The sequence below is a fragment of the Scatophagus argus genome, chromosome 17 (assembly GCF_020382885.2).
Source record: "Scatophagus argus isolate fScaArg1 chromosome 17, fScaArg1.pri, whole genome shotgun sequence".
In the NCBI taxonomy this organism is placed as follows: Eukaryota; Metazoa; Chordata; class Actinopteri; family Scatophagidae; genus Scatophagus; species Scatophagus argus.
The window spans coordinates 5,622,991-5,648,135 of record NC_058509.1 but is presented as its reverse complement, the minus strand read 5'-3'; the positions used below and the strand labels follow the sequence as shown (position 1 = coordinate 5,648,135).

Sequence of the window (25,145 nt, the reverse complement as noted above, 5' to 3'; positions counted from 1 at the left end):
GTGAAATGTGCAAGCACACAAACAATGAGGAAACCGCAGGCAGTGGAGTGAGGGAACAATTTAAATCAGCCAGTCAGCTGCAGTTCTCTCTCTGCCACCCAAGTCGACAGTCTCACACCAGTGCAGGAAGCAGTCGTGGCTGTTTTTAGATTTGCCAAACACTGAACTCTCTGGCTGCTACAATGTTCCCTGGCCACACTGCTCTCTGAGGCTGTGTGTGTGTGTGGATGAATGGTCCGGAAGCTTCCATAGGAGTGGCAGCCTGCTCCACCGCTGATGTCTGCTGAATGGACAAATCCACACACAACCCACTTGGCTTGGCAGCAGACAGCATTTCTGGTCCCCTTCTCCTCCTGTCTTCTTTCTTTGTCCTCTCTTAGTCTTGTCGTCTCCTCTCTTTTCCATTGGAGGCACTTTTTAAGAATTTTCGGTTGTGTATTTTTTATTTTGGTGCCAGCCAAGCCCACAAAAGAACTGGCAATTACCCGTGCGGTAAGAAACTTGCTGCCAGCTTTCCAATATACACACAGACACAAATTTGCCCGCATACACATTTACTCTAAGCCTCCCGTTTTCAACTCCCAATGCAAACAAACCAAACACAACTACACAGCACATATAAGCTTTCATATTACCCTACCTCCAGGCAGGGAGGCCTTGAAATGTTTGAAACTCACCCTCAGAGTGCCTCATCTCTCAGGGAGGGGACTCAGGCGAGCCTCGGGCTGCATTTCAAATTTAACAGGCCTTGGATTATCACTCTGGGAGTCTTCATGTGACCTCGCTGTAACCCCTGGCTGATTCTGACACATACACACACATACAAGTTGTCCTATTTGCTGGAGTGTCCTTCAGCAGGTCTATTCTCAGATGAAATGCGGCAGCGTTGGAAGCCCCGGTGGGCCAGAGGGAGCATTTGATCTCCACCGCTTTCAGAGGCGGCTGCTGCTGCTGCTATTCTCCGGTGGTTCAATTAGAAAAAAAAGTGGGGGAAAAAATAACACCCATACCTATCAACATTCCAGACCACAGCGAGTAGAAAGAGGAAGAGGAGCAGGATGGGATGAGAGTGCAGCAGAGAGAGAGAGTTGGGGGTGTGGGGGACCAAAGGAAAAAGCAAAAAAAGTGGAACATCAAAAACCTGTCAGTAAACGAGGGGATAAGGCAACATCAGAAATCCACCTCAATAAAGGATGATGCCTCCACATCACTGTTTCCTCCTTCTTTCTCTCCTCGCATGCCCTCATCCTCTCTTACCACCTTCCCTGCATATGTTCCCACAGTGGTTGTACCTAATTAGTGCACAAAGAGCCGACCCTGTCAGCCACATCTGTGTGAGTGACAGTCTTTAACAAACCTCCAGGGCTTCCTCGGAATGAAGGGATACAAGCTTGTACTCATTCCAACCACCCTATAGGGGTCTTATACCCACACACACACACACACACGCTCAGCTGCACATGCATTTACACACAAGAGCATTGATCATATTATCTGCTCAGTCTGGAATATCAGAGTGCCAAGCAGCTGGGACTGAGCTCATACAGATTGTATTATATTCATGCAGCTGCAGTATGTGATGTTGTTTATTGCCAAAGAGGAGCCAGCAGAAGGGGAGGAGTTCAGTCGAAACTGCAGCTGATCACAAGTAAAATGATATATATGGAATTTTTCAGCGTATCCGTCAGTTTGTCAGTATCTCTGTCAGACTAAATTCTGTTATGTATATATATTTATATTTATATTTATACACATATATGTATCTGTGCGTGTGTGTGTCCAGGCGGCGTGTATTCCAGTCCTGCTGAGTAACGGCTGGGAACTGCCGTTCTCTGATGTCATACAGTGGAACCAGGCGGTCATTGAGGGAGATGAGAGATTACTACTACAGGTAACACACACACACACACAGGCCCACATTTATTATCTTAATAAAGACATGCAGCCAGGACCCCAGCACGTCAGTGGGTTACTGTTACCGTTACTGTACTTTCAAAAAATAAAAATCAACTGGGCCATCACCATCAGGTGGTAGAAGCAGCAATCCAACAGGGCAGAGCCGCCACGTTCATCAGAACAGCAGGTGTCTATAGCAGCTTCCAATCAATATTCAGGATTTTTATGGTTTTTTTGCTGTAACATCAGTATAAAGTCTAATGGAACATTTATTGAAGGGAGAAAAGTTAATTTTCAGTCAGGTTTTTATGTTAGCATGTACAACCCCAACTGAATGTGATAGTTTGACATACACTCACACTGACAACAGCAAAAACAAATGAGAGATTTAATCAAGTTTCAGAATCCCAGACGTGACGGCACAACTTCACCTCGCTATTTCCTGTATCAAACGGTGTGGTTAAACAGACATTAAACTGACCATCGAGGCCTCAATTCAACTTCACTTCGAAAATACTCACTTCCTCAAACAGACACACACACACCCACACAAATAAACACAATGAGAGAGCAAAGCCGACTCTTTCTCGACTGCAACCTTTATCTCCCCCCATCACCCGAATTACATCATGTCTCCTCTCCACATTGATCCGCTTCGATCTCCAATTGTGTGTCAAAGGACACGAATTGGCATTCAGCTAATGAGCAGGAACAAGGCAGCGAGAGCTCAAATCAGAGACGCTGTCAAACTACGGCAGGACGGGACCGAACACGCCGACCTCATCAGTGGTGTTTCTGCACACCTGCAAAACGCTCACATGGAAACACACATACAAGCCACGCATTCTCACTGTGGGCTGTGAACTGGGGTTAAGGAGCACGAGGCTTTTGCAGAAGAGGCTGAGTGACAACAGGCACTTCAGACAAGCTGAGGACGACACTCAGTGAAGCTGTCCTTCAGACGCACTTAAGGGGGAAAGAAAAGGAGAAAGCAGGAAGGATGGGCAGAAAGAGAAAGCAAGGAACGAGGAGAAGCTGTGAAATGTCGGGGAGATGTAAAGAGAAACAGAGGTTGAAAGATCAAGGACAAGGATTTTTTAATTTATTTTAAAGAAAAAAGAGAGAGGGAAAGGGGTTTTAGTGGCCCCCCTGCTTCTTTAACTGGTGCTCATTTGAAAATGTGTTAACTGTGTAAAGACAAAAGGGTTTAAAAGAATCAAATGATCTCACTTTTCTCAGTTCAACATGCCCTTCATCCCCTTTGATTGAGCTGCTGAGCTTAACTTTCTAGGTGATTGAATCAATTTTGCTGATTTACTCGAAACCCTGAATGTAGTCCTTACTAATTAAGGTCTAATTATCTGAACAACAGAGCCCACATCAGCTCTGTAAAATGTTTTCTTTAGGGGGCCAGACTAATCAACCATTTGATTCGGTTTATGCAGTTTTGATCACTTAAATGCCATTTCTTTCTTTTTTCATTTCTCGCCTATTTTAAGAGACACAACTTTAAAAACAAGTAAAACTCTTTGTGGCTTTGTTTTTTTTTCTTCATTTCACTGTCTGGATGTTTTACTGTTCTCGCCTTTTGTCCTCAGGTGCCATCCACAGTGAGAGCAGTAGGAAATGAGCGAGTCCTGGCACTCAGACAGAGGACACAGATGTTGTGGGAAGCCTACTTTTCCTCTGTGGACAAAATAGTCCTCACCACACTAGAGGTTAGCCTCAGCCTCGACACACTCAGCATAAAGTAGCACAATGAAATCCATCCACATGTCTTTGTGAAATATGTGCTTTGAGAGTCCAGGTGACTTGGTGACTGTCACTGATGAGCAAACCTCTAACAGTCACAACAGCTTACCAAAAGGCCTGTCACAACATCAGATTTTCAAATCACGGTTATCAGGACAATAACAATACTATGGTGATATCAAATACACAATCCTGTAAAAATTTAAATTACACTACATACACAAAAGTATGCAGACACACCTTTTTATGGGGCTGTTCTTCAGGGGTTGGGCTCGGACCCTGACCTTCAGCACACCAAGACATTTTGGACAATGCTATGCTTCCAACTTTGTGGCAACAGTTTGTTGAAGGCTCTTTTCTATTCCAGCATGACTGTGCCCCAGTGCACAAAGCAAAGCTCCATGAATAATAATAACTTTGTTTATATAGCACCTTTCAAAAACAAGGTTGCCAAAGTGCAACAATCATTAAAAAAATAAAGACACGGTGACATGAGTTTGGTGTGGAAGAACTTGAATGGCCCAAACAGAGTCCTGACCTCAACCCCATCCAACACCTTTGGGATGAACTGAAACCAGATTGTGGAGGAGGACATCCAAAAGACGTATTTATCCCATTGACTTCTTTCTGTTTGCCGTTTAAAAGCCGTTCGTCTTCTGTGGGGCAGTGCACACTACAACAGACTGGGGTTAAATGGTTTAATAGAAGGAGATAAGCTGCGATAGCTTCCTCCATGTCAGACGTTTCTGTCTCTCTGTTCCCTCAAACAACATCAAAACGGTTTGCTGTTAGTCAAAAATATGGCTGTCAAAGTGCTGAGATTCCATTGGAATGAAATCATATTGCTGGAAAATGAAGTCATTATAAATGTTGGTCTTTAGTAAGTCTGTACTCTGACTGCATCATATTGAAAGTAGGCTTAGTCTCCTTGTGTCCGTCTTATCTCTTTGTCAGACACTTCTGGCTAAGGCTGCGTTTGGCTGCTGAGTAATGGATAGAAACCTAATTGAGATGTTACCATAGGAATGTGCAGCAACACTGAGTGGAAACATCTACAAAAAAAAGAGGTCACTGCTGTAAACACGGGTTTTCTGACAAACACACAGCCATAGTTGCTAACTCTCTGAGGTTTACTCCCTGTGAGCTATCATCAGTCTTCTTTCAGAAACGCTTTCCAGCAGAGTTTTCACATTTGGATCAAAACACCCTTCTATCGCCGTGATTATAGTGCTGGATCTCGGCCCATGCTCTACATTTCTACTCCACTATCCCGGCTCTGTGCTGCACTGTAGGTCTAGCTGAACATTTCAAAGCAGTCTGCTTCTGATGTGCCTGGAGTCTCAGAGAAATCCCGTAATGTATAGAAATTATATATCATTACGTCGCAAAAAATCAGTCTCAACTTGCTAGTGCCTGCCACGCTGCTCGCTGTGATCACACCGTGTAATGGTTCTTTTCCAACACCACGAGTCAGGTTCAGAAAACGGCTTATCTTTGAAAGAGTCACTGCAATATGCAGAAGAAACAGAGAGCTGCTCGGATTATTCTGCCTCGTTTTCACAGTCCATCTTTTGTTTAACCCTTCTGTCTTTGAACGAGCTGAGAAGAAATGTACTTCAAGAGTTAGGAGCTCCCCCTAAGAGAATGTCATTTGGAGGTTAGCCCAAAGCTCAGACACAAAATAATAGCCTCTTTATATATATGAGCTGTTTTTGCAAACACTTTTTACCACATAAAAAAATGCGGGCAAACGAGATTTAACCCATCTGAAACCTGAAGGAATCACACAGTGAGTGGTAGGCTTTAGACTCTGATGTTTATAAAGGCAAGTCTGGCAACCCCTAGTGTATTTACTGCTGGGGATTTATGCTAGAGATAATAAAGGAGAGGTTCTGGAGGTTGGTGATAAGCTGCTTATATACATACAGCATGCAGAGGGGAACCCGTCCCCGTGGGAGCCAGCTGTGCAGTCAGCCTGAGGTCAGCGAGCCAGAGGGCTTCAGAGCGGATGTTAGCTGTTGGCTGTAGCATGGACACCTCCTGTTGGTGCAAAATGGGAAGCACACACACAGACCCTTTCATTGTGGATTACCACTGGAATACACACACACAAAGTGTGTCAGGGTCTCGAGTCGCAGTGGAGTCTACATTAAGCTCTGAGAGTCTCATCAACCGGCTTAGAAGGGAAAAAACTTAATGTGGTGCAGGCTTATGCTAAGATGAGCACAACAGCCACTTCACAACGCGAGCAAACGTGTTCCCTCTGCAAACCTCATCCCCGTTTTTTCTCCCCTCCCCAGATCATTAAGGACCGCGTGTTTTCTCACATATCGAGGAACAAATACATGTGGAATTCTCTGCCAGGAGGTCTGCTGGTCCTGCCGGAATATTCCACTCACCTCGCACATTTCCCCTTCTACTACCTGGGATTAGGTAAACACACACTCCATTTAAATGAGTCTGCAAAACATGCAAATCTTGATTGCACAGGATGGTGATGAGACCATTATGTCAGAGCTGTGGAGGTAGACGTGAGTAATCAACAATCAACCAGCAAGTCATAATCACATATTTAGTAAAGTCCTTCACTGTGTTAGTTTTCATTTTGCAATCATGCTAAAATATGTCACAAAAAAGTTGGGTTTTTTGATATGTGATTTTTTTAGATTGAAATCAAAATGAGATTTTCTAATGGTGTAAGCTTTTCTTGTAAAACATTTGCACAATGCTGGAGAACGTTGGTGCCACCTATGCAGTATATCTCTTATGGGGGGCATAATAATCTTAATAAATATTCTTGACTATTCAGGGGTCAGTCCGGGTCAAGAGTTCACCGCTGTCATCCATGCCGTCTCCCCACTGGTCTCCCAGTCTCAGCCGATCATGAAGCTGCTTCAGGTGGTCTCCAGGTCAAAATACTGTTCACAGGTAAATCAGAATTTAAATATCACGTACCCTTCGATGGTAACTTCTACAACACTTTTCAACACATGGACAGTCTTCCACTACCACGCCTTGACCAATCCAATGCATCCCTTCCGCTGCCACTGTAGATCATCATTCTCTGGAACAGCGAGAAGCCGCCGCCCAGCCGGAGCAAATGGCCCCCGATGCCCGTGCCCCTCACTGTGACAGACGGCAGGAGGAAGGTGAGGACCTGACTGACAGCACGACACACTGCCAGTTCGCTCAGTCTGTTTATGCAGCTCTCTTTGCTTCACTCGGCATCTGTTACTTTATTTCCCTCATCCCTCACATACTGTACATTTTTCTCCGCCTTTCTTCCTATCCACCCATATCTGACATGTCCACTGATCCGTGCGGTGTTCTGCTTTCATAAATGTCACTCACTCTCGACAATTCCTCTCCGTCTCCCTTTCACTCTCTCGTCTCTCTTTCCGACTCCCAAGATGAAATCTAAAGTGATTCACTCATTTCAGTCACTCAGCGCGATTTACTGTAACATGATATCACTCGTTCTTAGTGTTCTCCCCGAGCACAGGCCAAACAGTATGTACTTTCTACTACCAGGAGTAAGCTTTACTGCTGTGTTTCTCTCTCAGACCACCAGTCGGTTTCTACCTCATGTTGCCATAGAGACAGAAGCAGTGCTGAGTCTGGATGAGGACACAGTTCTTCTGACCAGTGAGGTGCGTGTATTCACAGGTTATCCAGCAGTGCACACATAAAGAAGAAAACTGCAACAGTGTCTGAATGTTCCTTGTCTGCACTCGCAGGTGAACTTTGCCTTCTTGGTGTGGCGGAGCTTCCCCGAGCGGATCGTGGGCTACCCTCCCAGGAGCCACTTCTGGGATCCCCTGAAGCGTGCCTGGGGCTACACCTCAAAATGGACCAACGACTACTCCATTGTCCTGACTGGAGCTGCCTTCTATCACAGGTGCACAGAGAGAGGCTGTCATAAACCAAACAGAAAATCCCATTTAGAGCTGCTATTAATATTTTGGTTTAATTATTATCTTATGGGGCACCCGAACGTCTGTACCAAATTTTATCGCCAACAGCTGTTGAGATATTTAAGTCCACAAATGTCAACCTCGTAAAGTCATTAGGCCGCTGAGCCATTGGATAACAACAGGAAATGCCCTTTGCTTTGTTTTGTTTTTCAGTATCGTGCCTCAGATATGTCTTCATTATTAACTTAAAACCAGCGTGCAGCCACATACTGTGCACATCTAAATTTAGACACCAGTGTACAGAAACTTGACTATGCTACTGAGATGAAAGGGATTGCCTCTCAGAGATCAACAGCTAAAAGAAACAAGAGGACTTAAAGAATTGCAGCAGCAGCAAGCATAATGACACGGATCTCCGCGTGGAAAAGCAAAAGGGACAATCAAACAGAATGAGGTAGTATCAAGGAAAATTATGTGCATGCATTAGCAAGAGAAGAAGAAAAGCAGAGGATGACTGGATTACTTAAGGATTACTTGAAGCGATTCCAAAGAGAAAAAACAAACCTGAATTTGAAATGTGCATTGGCAGAGGGATGTTAGTTTTTCTGCAATATGTTTAAGTATGTAGCAGTAATTATTCCACAGACAGGGTGCTTTAAAACCTTGTGACATTTTGAAACAAAGTGGTCATTTCTGCCAGCAGCTTCCATGAAACCAAAAAAACAAAACATTTTTGTCATGCTAATGTGCATCTTTACAGCTTAATGGTTTGCAAGGCTCATTTGCATTTGATTCGAATGCCTGTTTCACCACTTAAAAAGGGAAATGACAATGAGTAGCCAGTTAAAACCTACCTTTCTCATTGTGAGAACCCTCAGTGTAGTCTTTTACATGCAAATTCTATAATTATCTACTGTATATTGTTTTGGTAAATTGATGTGACGGCTCGCAAAATGTCATTTTCTCACAATTCGGCAGCTGGGAAGAAGCAGCAGCTTTCCAGAGATTTTTGGGTTTTGTTTTTTTTTTTTTTAAAAGAGTTGTGAAGTTACACAATGGATTATAAGTTAAGTGTGCTTAATTTTAGTTCGGGAGCACCTGCTGAATAGAAAGCAGCGCCTCCAAAATCTCCAGTCTTGAGAATTGAAAGAATGGAGAACATATGGATTGTACCACAGGGGTTTAGCTTCTGGTGCACTATAAATATCAAACCCCAATGGCAGCGAAATGGTTAACTTGTCCCAGATACATATCATCACCATACATCACATCATCTGCCCTCTGCTGTAGATGTAACCACCATACAGGTGCTGTTGCCAGGCCTCCACCTGTGATAAGCTGTGTTTATTCTGTAAGACACATTTTTATATTAGGTGAGAAGCTGATGTGCTTGTCTTAAGAGATTCACAATACTGCAAGTGCGAATACAAGAGGCTAAAGTTGCAGTTAGGCTAATAATAGTGCAATAGATTGCTGGGGTTGGCACACTGGCGACAGATCTGACAAAATATTCCTGCTAGAGGAATAATAGAGCGAAGTGTAATAGAGGTGTGGGGTTTGAAAATTACACCTGATCTTTTTTTTTTACGCTACTTTTATCCACATCTAAGAAATTTCTCGTGTTCTTTACATAATGATGCCCGATGATGATTTTATAAGGCATGTGGCTGAAATGTACCTCGGTTTTTCTAGTTGGTGCCATTTAGTCTTTTTTTATGACAAATACTGAGAACATGTATAGTTCCTGCGTTCCTGGCAACACGGTGACCAATGGACAGGTGGTTGTAATCATACAGTCAATAATACCAACGTGATCTATAAGAAAACCAAGCAGCGTCTTTCTTTGTCGATACGCGTTTTGACGGTTTTGACAGAATCAGTACTTGCAGGTGGATTCTCTTCTTTTCCAAATTATATTTTGTATTTTTATGATCATGCGCTTTGTGTTTCAATGCTGTTGAAGGAAATTATCCAGTGACACCTTCATCTCCAAAGTACTGTACTGTGTTTGCTCTCATTAAGAATATCCTCAATGGAAATGTCTTACATGCCTGTATAATAAGACTTCAACCTGCACCACAGGTACTACCACTACCTGTTCTCCCACTACCTACCCCAGTCTCTGCGGACTCTGGTGGATCGCACCTCCAACTGTGAGGACATCCTAATGAACTTCCTGGTCTCTGCTGTAACCCACCTTCCACCAATCAAAGTGGCCCAAAGGAAACAGTACAAAGAGTTGCCCAGTCCACAGGTAGGCAGTCATTTTCTCACCCCGTGTTTGATGGCGTCAGGTCATTCCTGGGTGGTGAATAACAGTCTTTTTCTCCCTCATCTCTCAGGGTGCAAAGAGCGTCCCCTGGGCCAACCCGGAGCACTTCAACCAGCGGCAGGAGTGCATCAACACCTTCGCCAACTGGTTTGGATACATGCCCCTGGTCCACTCGCAGTTTCGCCTGGACCCTGTGCTCTTCAAAGATCAAGTGTCTGTTTTGCGCAAGAAGTACAAAGACCTGGAGAGAGCATGAAAATGATGAAGCAAATGGACAGAAAGGCTGGGGAGCAGCATGAAGGTCAGGTTTAGTGGCCTTTGGGACAAACTGACCAATCAGTGATGGACAGTCAAGATGAGATACTCAAGACTGTGTGAGATGTGGGCATAGTGGCAGTGTGGTCCATTTGTGATTCTCCTCCCTCCATGAGTCTGCTTAGACAACAGAGGAGGATGTTTACGGGCCTTGAAAGAGTCCCTATGATTGGGCCTCTTTCTGTAAAAGGACAATCTCTATTGGACAGCAAAAAAAGGAACGTGTGGACACTTCAGATCTCAGTGCTGTTGCTGTGACAGTAAGAATGGAATGGCTATCTCATGCCAGAAGCACCCAAGGGACTGGTGCCATGCGCTCCAGCTGTCGATGTGTGTCTCAGCGTTACTGTGCAGGGAGAGTTGCCATGGAAACCGATCACTTCACATCAAAATGCTAACTGTAAACCCAATAAAATGATTTATAAATGCAAACTCAAGGTGCTGCAGATTTTTTTTTTTTTCCCCTACTTGGTACACAGTCCATATATTTTCAGCAGAGACGAAGGAACCAGATTGCCTCACGATGTATTTTAAGATACTGAAGTAGCCAAATCTGGATGCTGTAACTCTACATGTGGCAGGAAGACAACAGGGAAGAATCTGGTTTATTGCCCAGAATGAGATTATCCCCCCATTTTCTTTTTTTAAAAACTGAACATTTGAAAAATGTAAAAGCACAGATCACTTGTCAGCTTAGTGAAGAAAAAGAAAATACTAGACTTCATTGTAGTCCTGTTTACATATCTGAATGTCCTGTGCATTGGACATCCTTTAACAGGATCATGAGCCTTAACCGGTCCTGCAAATAATGACTATTAATCTGATGATTATATTTTCAATTATTCAACTGTTCTATATGTCAGAAAGTCAGAAAAATCTGTTGCCAAAAAGTTGTTCAACTCACCATTATAGAATATTGAATAAAATACTTACTTAAAATACCATTTTTCAAATCAATTATCAAGATATTTATAAATTCAATTATCTGCAAGTTGACATATCATTTCAATTTTACTCTCCATTAAGCCACCACATACTTTCAACTTCCACAATTAGCAAAAAATTACCAGAAGCCCACTTCATGTTGTGTAAACACATGCAGCTCATATAAAATGAGACAAGCACATTTTCCTACCTGATGGTTACACTGATAATTTGTGGCATGAAGCGTTCCCTTGCTTACACAGTTGAAATCCTGCGATGTTATTTTTCTAGCAATCAATTTAACCGAGAAATCCTTTTGGGTAGACTGAATTAGCGATGAAATTACTCTAAAAACAATTACAGCAATCAAAAGTTCTGCTTAATCACAAGTCCTCTGTGTTCTAGTGATTCTGGGATTCTCACAGACTTTGATGCCGAGTTGTAGTGTGGGAGCGCCACACTGATGAGCTGTTGGTATGCAAAGAAAGATGAATACAAAGGGTCAGGGTCAGAATATGCATCATTATGTGCTGGTGGATACGCCCTGATGTATTTACACATCTCCATTGTGAAGGAGATCATGCATTTCATGCACATCAGCCCTCAAGGCTGGAACTGATAAAAAGGAGTACATACCACAGCGACTGAGCTGGCCAATCCCGTATTTAGTTAGAAGCAGGATTTTAAAGTATATGCCCAGAAATGTTGTTAAATTAAAAAAAAAAGGTTTATTCCATACAAAACAGAAATGACCCAGTGGGCCTACCTTTTGTCCCCCAGTTTACAAAAATAAATTCACAGGCAAGCAAGTCTCAGCCCCCTCAGGGTAAACAGGTGTGCTTTCAAGCACTCAGGAAGCTAATCTCATTAAGTACATTTCACACACACACACACACACACACACACACACTTACTTCTGTACAAAACACCTGAGATACATAGCTGCCAAGGGGCTAATTTGAATTCTGAACAGATAGTGTTTTTACAACTGACAGAGCATAATAAGGGCAACTGTTCCTTTTGTAAACACAGTCATAAGATCAGCTTCTGTGCCTTCTGGAAAAATTACCTGCAATGAATTCAAGTCTGCCTGGTGTCAACTCAGCACCCGGAGGCAAGACACCATGAATACAGTGTTTTAAGAAAACCTTTCTTTTTGTTTTAACCTGAGGCACTACAGGTTACAACTCATTATTTAGCGTGAAAGCAGGAGTCCATATCTTATTTGCAAAAATACAGAGTGACAAAATAACAGTTGTAGAGCGCTTGGGAAACAACCAGTGGGTTGTCAGCTGCCTTGTATAAAAAAGAATAATTCCTGAAGCTGGAGTGTATCATTGTTCCTATAGCATTAATAGTTTGCCCCTCAACAAATTCAATATAATACGTAATAAACAGCGTGGTTCTTCAGTGAATTGTGAGTTTCAGTGACAACACCACGAAGGAGGTGTACCAAAGTGGACAGTCCCGTATTCAGAATCCAACACAAATTCTCTTATTTCACCTGGTCTTTTCCAATATGCAGCCGTAACTCCTGTGGAAGAATGCATCTCTTCAGACCAGAAGGGATCAAGTGGAACTATCATTTCCTGAGCGTCAACATGGCGTTGACATCCCACAGCAGGTTCCTCATCTGATCCATCAGAACCTTCATCTCCTGGTTCTTCTGGCGTACCTTCTGGGGGTGAACCAGAAAAGACACACAACATTCATTAGTAAAACACCTTAAAAGCAGATGAGCCATAACTTGAGCATCAGAACTTACTTACTCACTATAAACATGAACCAATTTGACTTATTTTCAGCTGGATTTGATACTAATGTTGTTTAAAAACTTTTCTATTTGCAATTTGCTGCGTGGCACCAGTTTCCAACCCTACCTTAAGTCTTAAGTCCCACTGGCATATTGACTCATGTGTTTATAAAAACACCAGGCTAACTTTGAACATTTACTTATTGATGATAGACATGGTTTCTGCATGTCACTTGTAATGCCACATGGCACCCCCGGAGTGTGTCAACACTGCCATCTAGAGGCAACTGTAGGGGGCTTGCTTACTACAAGCTAAATGTTTTTTTCATGCTTAGAGTTCTATCAAAGCTTAACGGGAAAAATGAGCAACAAAAGCCTGAGCTGTCAGAGAGTGATATTGTGTCACTCGTCTTGTGACAGGATGTTTATGTTGTTTAAGAAACTGAAGGGGTGCATGACTTTAAATGATCGTCATATTTTACTAAACCAAGTGCCACTTAAGCATATGGAAATATGAGACACATGCCACCTTTTTTTTTTATTACTTTGCATGTTATTCATTAGAACATGGGTTACTGCAGAAACTTACCTCCAGAACCTCTTTTCTTTCCTGGCTGACAGCAGGACCGCTGGGCTCCACCTTGATGGAAACCAGCTCCTCCCCAACATAAGGCACAAGCTGAGGACACAAAATACATGCAAAGCAGTTTTTTCCACTCTCAGTCTATGAATGCACTGGGGTTTGATACCAAAAGAAGACAGAAAACATGCACTGATAATTCTGAAAACGCAAGCAATCAAGCACAGATCCAAGGAGAGAAAGACTAAAAATCCTTGTCAGTGCTGTTGTAATTTATGTGTTTCCAGCAGTGTTTGTTATTTATTTCAACGAATAAACTGAATATCAGACTTCTTATTCCTAACCTCTGCTGGCCCCTCCTGCAGGTCAGAGGTCATCTCCACACAGCGTTCGTACAGGAGCCGGAGCTTTCTGAACAGAAGGGCGAGCTGCCGCAGGTGTTCCTGGAGCTTCCCGAAGCGGTCCTGATACATGGCCTGGCTCTGCGTCACACCATTAGGAAGCTAAATCAAAGACACAGAGCACGTCTCATCAGTTTAGCTGTCGTTTACAATTTTGGTTCATACGGTGCTATAAAGTGATGATAATTAGCACAACACACTTTTTAATGTTTACTCTCAATTTTCTGTAAAGTAAAAGGATGATATGGTAAGAAACTGTCCAGAATGCTTCTCTCTTCTTTTTATTATAGTGTCTCATTGATAATAAGAGCATGTGGACAGTGGCGTTTTTGTAATTTTGTTCTGAGAGCTTTTAGTGCGCAGGAAAGAAATTACTCAGTTTAATGGACAAGGACAAGCTGGAAGAGCTGTTACACACTGAGAAACAAAGTAAGACATGATGAGAGAGACAGATCAGGAGGGGATGGAAGAATGAGTGGGAGGGATGCTGACAAACACTCCAAGTAGATACGACAGGAATGAGGATGAGAACAAATCCAGACTGACAGACGACAGAGGAAACCCTGTAAACTAGAAAAACAGCAGCCATAACTGACATCCACACACCTGCAGGAGATAGTAAAGATCCTGTTTCCTCACAGTAGCTTTTAAAATATCTCTCAAAAAAACAAATAAAGGCATTTCACTGAGTTAAACAAAAATTGTGATCTGCAGTGGCAGTAAAGTACTGAATTCTAAAGCTAAGTTAATCTGCTTAAGGGGCCGAAATATTATATGGCCGAAAGATCCAAAACAAGACTAGGTTTCACAAATCAATGATTTACAGTAGGGCTGTTCTATTGGATTGCATTGAACATCTACATAACAAACTGGTAGCTCTGTGTACTGAACCAATACAGTTAGAGATTTTTCTCAAGTGCATGAACAGTGCATCATACAAAATAACATCATCTTCCCCCACCTCACTCCAGTCTTATGTCAAGTACCTGTGTAGCTCTTGTGATCTGGAAGATCTCCATGGTGCGAGTGACAATGTCCTGGACGGTCTCCTGTCCAATCCGACAGAGGAACACTGGTGAGATCTCCCTCAGGGCTCCCTGAGGGGGCTGCTGACCTGGGGCTGAGGCAGCACTGGGGGGCAGGTGAGGCTGCTGCTGGGGGGGTATCCCAGCCATCCCTGGCTTCTGAGGTAATGAGGCTGCCATCATTAAACGAACCTATAGGAAAGGGATCGGATTGAGATAAATTCTCAAAGGCGATGGCGTGTTAAAGTGCTAAAACATGCTGTGAGTACTCGAAACTTGATTTCACAAACGGGAGGGCAGACCGATACTCACTAGCGCTAGTTCATTAACGTCAGATTAACAAATAAAAACTAACAATGACAAAAGTGCACCAAGTCCTGAAGATGTAACGTTAATCTATACACTATAAATAAAATATTACTGACAGGAAAACCCACAAAGCTAAAACATTTATTCTTTTACACACCGAAGATATTAGAAAATAAGTATTCACTAATTGACATAGGCTAATCTTGGTGGCTAAACACGTTAGCCTATGAAATCTACTGGAGGCTCAGACGGAGCCAAGCTAGTTAGCAGCTAGCCTGCTAATTAGCGGGCGACATATGCAGAAAACCACTTACCTAAATTAATTTCGTTTGCGTAAATACTTTCAAATGTCTCCCGTTTCCTACAGGAATGGCGAAAAGAAACGTTTGCCTGAGTTATTATTTTAAGTAAGACATAATGCTGTCGTTCAAGTGATTTCTTTCAGAAAAGCGCTGCACCTCATCCTTTCATTGCGTCACTTCCTGTTAGAACAGGACACATTTCCCACCACCAGATGGAGACAGCAGTTGTTGAGTCAATGCATTGCAAGCACAAGTTTTACCACAACGAAGCAGTTTAAGAAGCACTCAGAAGCCTTTAAGATCATTTACATTAAAAAGTGGGGACTACCATAGTGTAAAAATACTGCATTCACAATTTTAAAGTAACTGAAAGTAGGAATGACCCCTGATTAATACGACACATTAATGTGTAAGTAGGATCTTCATGTTGTAGCAAGTCAAGGTGGAGATCATGTTTACCATGTAATATACTTAATACTCCACTTTTGAGAAAGTGAATCTTATCAATTCATTATACATTATAAACTGGTCTTGTATTGCAATGATATCATAGCATGAAATATGTGTAAGTAATACTGTAGCATTATAACATTATAACATTCCTTACACACCAATAGAATATTATTACCAAGCTATATTATAGGATGGCGATGGGAAATAGTGAGGCTACCATTAGTTAGAGAGACTGATAAAACCCTTCTACAAACATTATATTCTGCAAATATATGCCTGCTTTTTAAGAGCCAAAGATAGTGCCAAAAGAAGTTACTGAGTGACCCATCAGCCATCCCAGGCTCTACCAAGGTATCTTTACAACTTCTTTAAAACATTTCATAGAAGTGTAGAACTTATATATGTCAAGTGTGCACTAACGGGACATATAATGTGCTTTTTGAGGTTAATGAATTCCAGCCCAATGACATTCAGTAATGCCAAATAATTCATGTGTAGACCTTCTTTCTTTTTTTGTTAAATCGATGTGGCTGACTTCATTCATGTTTAATCAATGGTTGCACTCCTGTTGACGGACCAAAGGCTACAAGGAAGTACGACTAGTTTACAGTTTAAAATGTCCTTCGTTAATCTTAACAAACTGTGAGTCACATAGTCAAGCAGATATTTGACAAAACAAAACTCCAACAACAAATGTCACCTATTTACTTACTAAACTGTTTTACTTTTCCCTACTTTGAATCACTGCAATAAATCATCTGTGCCCTGTTTTGACTCGAAATTGTTTTAATCTGCTCCCTTACTTCACTTTTTTTACTTCACCATTTTCATTCCTGTTTGTTCATTCATTGTAGAACTTCACCTTCAACTGTATTAGCAGCCTGAGGGAGATTTTGTTTGCGGACAGGAATTAAAAAAGGAACAGAGGTCACAGGAACATGCAGATCACAATGCAGCAGATACAGCCAAAGAATTAAGTGTGTTAGATGCATCCGAGCGTATTTTGACCTGACAGTTTTATTTTATGAATGACAATGTTCAGTGGAAAAGCTTTTCCACTAAGCATAATGTCCAAAAACATGCACTTTTCTTTTAGTTTATAATTAATTTAGTTGCAAACTGCGTTGATAGCATAGATCTCTTCAGAGACAAACTTGATTGTACTGATACCTTGAAAGGTGACACAAAGGTGAATGTTAACAGGGTATTACTGTCCAAATTGAATTCTTTGCCTTTATTACTTGTTTGAAAAAACATCAGAGGAAAAGTCACCTTGACATTTGGTGCTAACAGTCATGGTCCCCAGAAAATTAAATGTAATAATGTTTGATTATTCCCTTACTTGTTATCCAGCACAATCAGTTTGGTTTGTGACAACCTGCTATTGACTAAATGTTTGTTTAGTCTTTAGTCTTTTGGTTTAGTTTAAACCACTGAATGGAAATCAGCAACATAATCTGTGCTTCTCCTTTCATGAGCAATTCAGCATGTATTATAAGAAGGATCTTTCAGTTTCATTTCTCATGAGTTCATTTCCCTTTGTTCATTACTGTAGCAATGTTCTCCAAAGATTTGCAATTAACCAAGACATCAAATGGAATGTTTCCAAGAACTCTCCCACTTCTAGTTACATTTTTATGGCAAAGCAGTCAAATACTACTTCATGGAATCAATAACTCAGCAGATAAAGTGTGTCACACGGAAGGTGCCAGTAACAGATATCAAAATGAGACAAGGAAGAATACAATTACTGGCCTTCAGGGACTCATTCTGAGCTAAACAGGGTCACAAATGAAACACACAGTCATGGCAGCAGGGTCCAGATGGCACAGGGCACTGAGCAATCTGAAAAAGACATTAAAATGGTTGATAGGAAATATTCAGCATGAAGATAACACAGCTGATAAAGCACAACAATGGCTTACCAGTTAAACACTTAACAGGAACAAGTTTGTTTCCTTCTCTGTCCTTGAAGTTTTGTAGTGACAACTAACATGAAGGTTGGTTATGATTTATTTAGTGTTAGACTGGACTTGAGTCAGAGGTGTTTCACTCCTGTGGTTTAAGTTACTAAAATCCGATCACTATATCTGAGATCACACACCTTCCCTTTAATCACCTGCATGTTCACACATGTTAAATGGTGAATTTGTGAGTTCCTTTTGTGGATCATAGTGTCTGGCTAAGGTTGGAAAAAACTGTAGTCACACAGATAGGGTGAGGAGCTCTGTCACCCGTGAGGAGCTCGGAGTAGAGCCGCTGCTCCTCCACATCGAAAGGAGCCAGTTGAGGTGGCTCGGGCATTTGTTTCGGATGCCCCCTGGACGTCTCCCTGGGGAGGTCTTCCGGGCATGCCCCACCGGGAGGAGGCCCCGAGGAACACCCAGGACACGCTGGAGGGACTATGTCACTCGGCTGGCCTGGGAACGCCTTGGGGTCTGCCCGGGAGAGCTGGAGAAAGTGTCTGGGGAGAGGGAAGTCTGGGTATCCCTGCTCAAGCTGCTGTCCCCGCAAACCGGTCCCGGATGAAGCGGAAGAAGATGGATGGATGGATGGATGGATGGATGGATGGATGGATGTAGTCACACAGAGTGCCAGTGAGAACTGTGTAACTTATCACTTTTAGACTTTCTGTCACACCCTTCGCTCTTTTATTTTTAACCTAATAAAAGCAAAATGAGAGGGATTGCCTGTTTACTTTAGAAGTCAAAGCTTTATGGGACCATAAAATGCATTTCACAATGGTACAAGCTGGTATATATATTTCTTTCAAAAAATAAAACACCTGCTAATTCAAATTTGATCATTTCTTTCTATAATGCTAATATTGAGTGAAAGTTGGAAAAAAGCAGCTGTGGGCCAAAATGTTATTGCACTTTCATGCACAAGCGCAATAAGGCTGTCACGTCATTGCTTTTCAGGAAACGATAAGAAGCCAACTTTAAGTATTTGCACAAACTCAGTATCAAAAACTAAACATCATGGGGCACATTCCTTTCTGATTGCCTCAGTTGTTCCAAGAGAGCCTTCAGCTGCTGGCCAGCAGACAAGGTGAAATCTTATTCCCTGATTTTTCATCATTGTGAAAAAATGTTAAAAAGTGAAAAATAAATATGGAATTCTTGAGTTATCAGAGTAACTCTAAAAGTCTTCTGTGATGAGTTTCTGTTTTCACATTCCATTTTTAGGTGAATTACCTTATCATTTCTTATCAGTTTTCCTTTTATTCCCTCAAGTTTATCTGAGCTTGGTTGAAAGTGAAAAGTTACACACAAAGGGGAAACATTAGTTTCTGTTTCCATCAAAATGCACTGCGTTAATGTCAGCCATATCTGTTATGTATAAGATATAAAGGTCAATAGAAGAAAGACAACCAAAAAAAAGGTTTTTGCATCCTGTTAAATTACAGTCTTTTAACATTACATCACATTATTAAGTGACTGTGTGTTCTTTTGTTTATAAGAAATTCTCTACATTCTTCATAACCAGTCATATTATGTTAACTATTATCTCAGTGTATATCAGTGTAATTGTTGTAAAAATTGTTTGTAAAATTGTTTTTGGGTTTTTTTTTGTTTTTGTTGTTGTGGTTTTGCTTATGGCAGCACTTCAAGCCCTGTTCACCCAAATTTGAACTTTCTAAATAAGCTGACCTAAAATGTGGCAGCATAATATATCCTGTAACACAGCACTACTGTCTGTATGATGTGAGACAGTCCCTTAACATTATTTTATCAGTGTGCTTTATTCAAATTCAGTACAAAACATCCTCGTGCCATAATTTGAATTTACATATCAGATTCACTTGTCTTTTATCTAGGCTGAGTTGGAAGTTCTCCAGAGTACAGTGCATGATTTTTGTTTCTGCTCAGCTCTCGCTGGTGACTGACAGTTATCAGCGTTTGCATCAGCGTTAGGGTGAAGTGGCAGGTATAAAAGGACGGACAGGTGGAAAGGTGGAGACAGTTGAAAGAAACAGCTGAAGACCGAGATGGAGAAAACAGGGATACTTATACTCTGTGTCTATTTGACCTTCATGTTGCTGGGCTGCACTGAGGTAAGGGATAAACTGGATTACTGGTGCAAAGCACGATGCTGTGCTGAGTGTCCTGAGTGTGTGTCCACATTCAAAGGGCTGTGATTGACATTGGACAATGGTTGGACTGCTTATTTATTTGGAATTTAAGCACAAACCACAGCTAGCTTTTGTTTTTCTAGTATAAGTAGGGTTGCAGTCAAATTAGTGAGAGGTAAATGAAACATTTAAATGCATCTCAAAGCCTAGGCAAATGGAGGTAATTATAAACCCTGACATCCTCTTTTCAGTTAAAAGAGACAGTATGTTCTTCTGTTCGAGCTTTATTTTCTCCTGAGAACAAAGGATCTGAATAGCATAACCTGAATTAAAATGGTACGTTAATTCAACTATAATGACTTCCCATCAATGTTGGCTTACAATCAATGTTGGTTTACAAATGGAAATTAAAAGTTTCTTCTTGACCTCAGGAACAGGAAGTGACTTTTGATTGTGGGCTTTTTTTTCCTCATAGTATTTTATAAAATTTTAAACATGGAGAAAAATCATTGGTTACTTGGATACAAATCGGCTCACTACTTTTTGACTTTTTGACTTTTCCTCTAAAAACTGTGTTACTACGCTTGTAATTATGATCAGAATTTATTTATTTATAGCTCCTCCGCTGCAAAAATTCTGTGAAACTGAATATATTAGACCTACTTTAATTTTTCGGCCCTCAATAATGCTTCCTTTTGCCACAGGAGTGCAGATATACGATATGATCTTTCTGGGTAAAATAAAGCGTTTGGACTAGAAAGGAGATGAAACACAACAAAGACAGAGACACACATATACTGGGTGCAGTCAGGGGACGATTAGTGCAGGGTGGAGATGTACGGCAGGGCTCTATCCACCACAGCAACATGCAAAGCGTGATTAATGACTTCATGCCTCATGCATTCAGTCTGAGCAGGTGCCTGACCTTTGCATGGTGTGGCTGCATATGATTTGGCATGGACACAGAGACATAGTGTTCTGCAGCTTTGTCTGTAGCAACGACTGACAGCAACAAATCATAACAGAAGGACACTGAGCCAAGGAAAGAACAGAGGGTTCGAAAAGAGAATTTAGCCCACTGATTGGTTGCTACGGTTATTTAAATTTCTTTTTTTTTCGTTCTTATACCATTCATATTGTTACATTTTTGTTTCTTAAAGGTTTTGTTCACCCAGTTTTTGTATTTTTCACTAACTTCTTGTTGTATTTACCCATGGAGAAAGTTCTGGCTTCATTTGCTCAAACATAAATAGATCTGTGTAGGGGATTTCCATTTACAGTGGAATTTCGCCTCAGGGCTCTAAAGGCACTAAAAGAATGCATTATTGAAAAATTGTCAGCAGGATGTGTTGGCTATGTGTATGGGTATAGACTCACATTTTGAGAAAAGTATTTTGCTTCTCTCCAAGAGCGAAATGTCTCAGTTTCATGTAAAGTCAGGGCGTGGCAGTGAGTGGGAATCAGCCATCACACCTCTGCAGTAAAAAAATAAAAAAATAAAAAAATAAAAAAATAAAAATAAAAACAAAAGCATCTATGAACAGCTGTAAAACTCACTGAAGAGCTATGAGCGATTAGTTTAGCTTGTTTGTAAACAGAAATGTGAAAACAACAGTTTGTGGTTTTAGGGGAAGTTAGGTGCTGGAACTATTCCTTGGCAAACAAAAGCCAGGTGCTAAGCAGACAGAAAAACTTTGGCAGGTAAAGTCAAATCAAAAACTGCTTTGTTTTTGTTTCTGCTTTTGTTTTTTGTTTCTGCTTTTTTACATTTCTGTCCATGTTAGCTCATAAGATACACTAAGTGAACGAGAAAGCTTAAGAGGTGTTTGTAGGCTTGAAAGGTAAACACATCCTGATTCCAGCTCCAAATTTAATACACAGACATGAGATTAATATTGATCTTCCTTTCTCAATCTTTTTTGGCTCCAAAAATGTTTAAGTATTCCTTTAACAATGACGCAGTGACTCAGGACAACTCAGACAAGGTTGAGTTGAGTTTTAGTTTTTAGCTGAACCTACTTTATACCAAAAACAACTGTTATACTGAGAAGGAGGTTGAAACCTGAATAAACAAAACCAAAACTACATGGTTAGACAGCACTATAAGTAAGAAAATAATTCTCAATGTATTGTTTTATTATAGTGAGCTGACTTTTTAAAAGATACTGTACAATACATTATTAAGCGACTCTGGATTTATGACACTTGCAGCGCAAACTGTTGTTCTTTTTCACAGGGGCAAATGTCTACAACCGAGACCAACAACAGCACAGAAACAACCGCATGGCAGTCCAGCCAAAATACCACTCACACACCCTCCATCACCCAGTCTACTCCAACCACCTCCTCCAGCACCACCTCCTCCACCTCCACCACCTCCTCCACCTCCACCAATTCCTCCACTTCCTCCACTTCCTCCACAGCTACCGTCACATCATCAAAGCACACCACCATGTCCTCTGGATCCACTGAAACAGTTGGAACCACGTCGTCCTCCACTCAGCAATCTACAGCTGGGACAATCAAGCCTAACAGCACTGCCAATACTCCAGCTACGACGACTTTAAAAGCAGGCTCTGCCTCCTCGTTCAGATCCTGCAGTCAACTGCTGCTGGCTGTGATCTCCGTTCTGATCTATGGTGTATAGGGCTGAGAGCATTTAAAAAAAAAAAATACCTTTCCACAGTAGAAATATATGATTTTTGACAGATCCTCTTATTTAATCTTTTGTTTAATCTCTTACTGTCACGCATATACCATGTCAGTACCACATGAGTGCCATGAAGTGCTTTGTTTGCTCTGAGCTCTTTTCTTCTTTTAACCAAGACATTCTTAAGACGTAGGATCGTATGCTTGACATGTCAAAAGTACATACTAATCACAGAGAGAAAGCATATAACATATGAAAGCAGTGTATTGCAGTTTATCTGTATGTTTACTGCAAGCTGATGGATTCTAGGGAGTTATTAAAGTCTGATAAATTTGCCTCATTAAGTTCAAGTCAGTTTCATGCTAAACTCTACAGTCAGTCACAGCCATAAAAAGATAACAAAATAGCTGCAGGAAAGTGGTTAGATGCACTTTGCTGAACAAAGGCAGGAGGGATAAGATATCTCTTACATATTGAGGCTGATTTCATTTGGCTCAATGTGAGGTTTTGCATTTGTGGTTCATAGCTGGGGTGGAGACTGAGGCCAGGCTTCCTGAATGGAAACAGGTATCAGGTGAAAAATCTGAAAGCCTTATAAAAGGCCAGCCTCTGGAAGAACACATTTTTACAAATCTAAGACTCTCAGTAAGGACACACAAGTGTACGACCACAGCAGCCCTTCAAAAGAAAAAGAAATTGAGTAGTTGATAAAAACAGTGAGGTTTCATCAGGTTATCTCCAGCTGCCCGTTTCACTTCAAGTGGAAATCATCCGCTAACCAACATGAAGTACCTTGTCCTGGGGCTGTTTTCACTGTCTCTGCTGGGATTTGTCTGTGCACAGGTAAAAAACAAATCTTCTTCACTGGCTGTAAAGTAGTAGTAGTAGTAGTAGTAGAGAAGCAGAAGATGTGCACTAAGCATGAAAATAATCTAAATGTAAAAGAAACTCTGGAATCTTTTTAGTTTAAATGATAAAAAATTTCTAACTCAACACCTCTAATATCATCAATAAATGAATAAATTCTCTTCAATGAGCCATATGAGTTGTCGTCACAGAGAAATGTCACCATTATTTAATGACCTGCCCTTGTATTTTCCATTTTTAATACATTTTTGTAATTTAAATCAATGCCAGAATTGACATATGAATTTGTGGAGCATCTTTCACCAAATGCTCTATTGAATAAACCTATGACTGTCTGCTCTCCTCCGCAGATCCCGGAGAATACATCACAGAGTGCTACTACAGCGATGGCCTACAATAGCACCTCCAGTACAACCTGGCCATCCAATAACAGCAGTACTAACGGCATCAGTAATAACAGCTCTACAGGAACCCCTCCCAGCAGTGCCAGGACCTCCACCACCACCACCACGACCACCACGACCACCACGACCACCACGACTCGACCTGCAGCTACACTGAGCCCCGTGAGCACCATGACCACAAAGAATGGAGACAGCCACGTTTTCACCTCAGTCAGTCTCCTGTTTGGATCATCTGTTCTTCATGCACTCTGGCAATGAGTGCCCCCTGGAGGCTCAGAGCTGGAGTGAGTCTTGAAACACAACATTGTTTAACACACTGCACACCTGAGCTTTATTTCAGAATATTTCCCATGAAAGCAAACACATTTTCAGCTGACTGCGTGACACAAGACTCTGGCATTGATATGAAGGAAAATGATATGAAAAAGCAGACGATTATGAATTGACGAGTTGAGTTGTGGCATGTTTGGTCTTGACGGTGGGATATTTTAAATCACATTTAGACTTTGTACATACCACAGGTACCACAGCTATTTATTTTCCCATGAGACAATATTTATTCAATCAGGAATATTGAACATGTGTAAGCTTAATTTAAAATCAGTGAATGAATAGTCATTTTTACCTGTGGGCATGTCACTCTCTTGTAGCTGTACTGACCTTTCAAGCAAAAGTTTTTACGTGGGTGTGTATTAGTATAATCATTTGTACACTAGTATTTGCTTTTTCTTGGTATGTCCAAACACCAGTGAACACTGAATGAATATTTACACATAATTTTAAACTACCAATATGTAAACCTTGTATTTGCAATATTTGTTTTTCAAAATAAAGATATTCTTCCATCTTTAATATAACATCAAATATATGATGGTTGCTTCTGACAATATAAGTGTTATTTTTTGTTATTAATGTTATTTTTTTTCTTTATTTTTCATGGGGCACATTTTTGAAACAGTTTATTTAACAGAGACAGAGAAGATTTGACGTTGGCACTAACAACATTCAAATACTGGATCCAGTCTGTTGTTTCTTACTCCATTTTATTTTATCTTATTCAAGTATCTCAAGGAAATTCAATCGAACACAACTGGACTTAGTTATTTGTCTTTGAAGACGTTTCACCTCTCATCCAAGAGGCTTCATCAGTTCATTCTCGCTTGACTAGGCTGGAACTAGTCCCAGCCTGGAACTAGTCCTCGCTTGACTAGGCTGGAACTAGTCCCAGGCTGGAACTAGTCCCAGCCTAGTCA

General features: G+C 41.2%; 2 protein-coding genes and 1 long non-coding RNA gene across 7 annotated transcripts in view; 2 read left to right on the top strand and 1 right to left on the bottom strand.

Annotated features, from left to right (window-relative positions):
• Positions 1 to 10,581, top strand: part of ext1c (exostoses (multiple) 1c) — a 78,382-nt gene extending 67,801 nt beyond the window's left edge. For all 5 annotated transcript variants that reach the window (XM_046417314.1, XM_046417313.1, XM_046417312.1 and 2 more), the window contains exons 4-12: positions 1,784 to 1,891; positions 3,495 to 3,614; positions 5,949 to 6,081; positions 6,458 to 6,576; positions 6,702 to 6,797; positions 7,212 to 7,298; positions 7,386 to 7,546; positions 9,645 to 9,816; positions 9,905 to 10,581. In XM_046417314.1, the coding sequence (XP_046273270.1) occupies positions 1,784 to 1,891; positions 3,495 to 3,614; positions 5,949 to 6,081; positions 6,458 to 6,576; positions 6,702 to 6,797; positions 7,212 to 7,298; positions 7,386 to 7,546; positions 9,645 to 9,816; positions 9,905 to 10,090 (1,182 nt within the window). In that variant the 3' untranslated portion in view covers positions 10,091 to 10,581. The remainder of the gene's footprint in view (positions 1 to 1,783; positions 1,892 to 3,494; positions 3,615 to 5,948; positions 6,082 to 6,457; positions 6,577 to 6,701; positions 6,798 to 7,211; positions 7,299 to 7,385; positions 7,547 to 9,644; positions 9,817 to 9,904) is intronic.
• Positions 10,582 to 11,781: 1,200 nt separating this feature from the next.
• zgc:114119 (Mediator of RNA polymerase II transcription subunit 30-like) lies at positions 11,782 to 15,691 on the bottom strand. The gene is made up of 6 exons (XM_046417334.1): positions 15,600 to 15,691; positions 15,456 to 15,502; positions 14,794 to 15,024; positions 13,751 to 13,909; positions 13,416 to 13,505; positions 11,782 to 12,751 (listed from the first exon to the last, which is right to left on the bottom strand). Exons 3-6 carry the CDS (start codon positions 15,013 to 15,015, stop codon positions 12,656 to 12,658), a joined length of 567 nt encoding a protein of 188 aa, XP_046273290.1. The 5' UTR covers positions 15,016 to 15,024; positions 15,456 to 15,502; positions 15,600 to 15,691; the 3' UTR covers positions 11,782 to 12,655.
• A 3,839-nt stretch (positions 15,692 to 19,530) lies between these two features.
• On the top strand, positions 19,531 to 24,773 carry LOC124075098. Its single transcript, XR_006845950.1, has 3 exons — positions 19,531 to 19,953; positions 22,208 to 23,464; positions 23,839 to 24,773. It is a non-coding gene; the product is annotated as an uncharacterized LOC124075098 (long non-coding RNA).
• Positions 24,774 to 25,145: the final 372 nt, after the last annotated feature.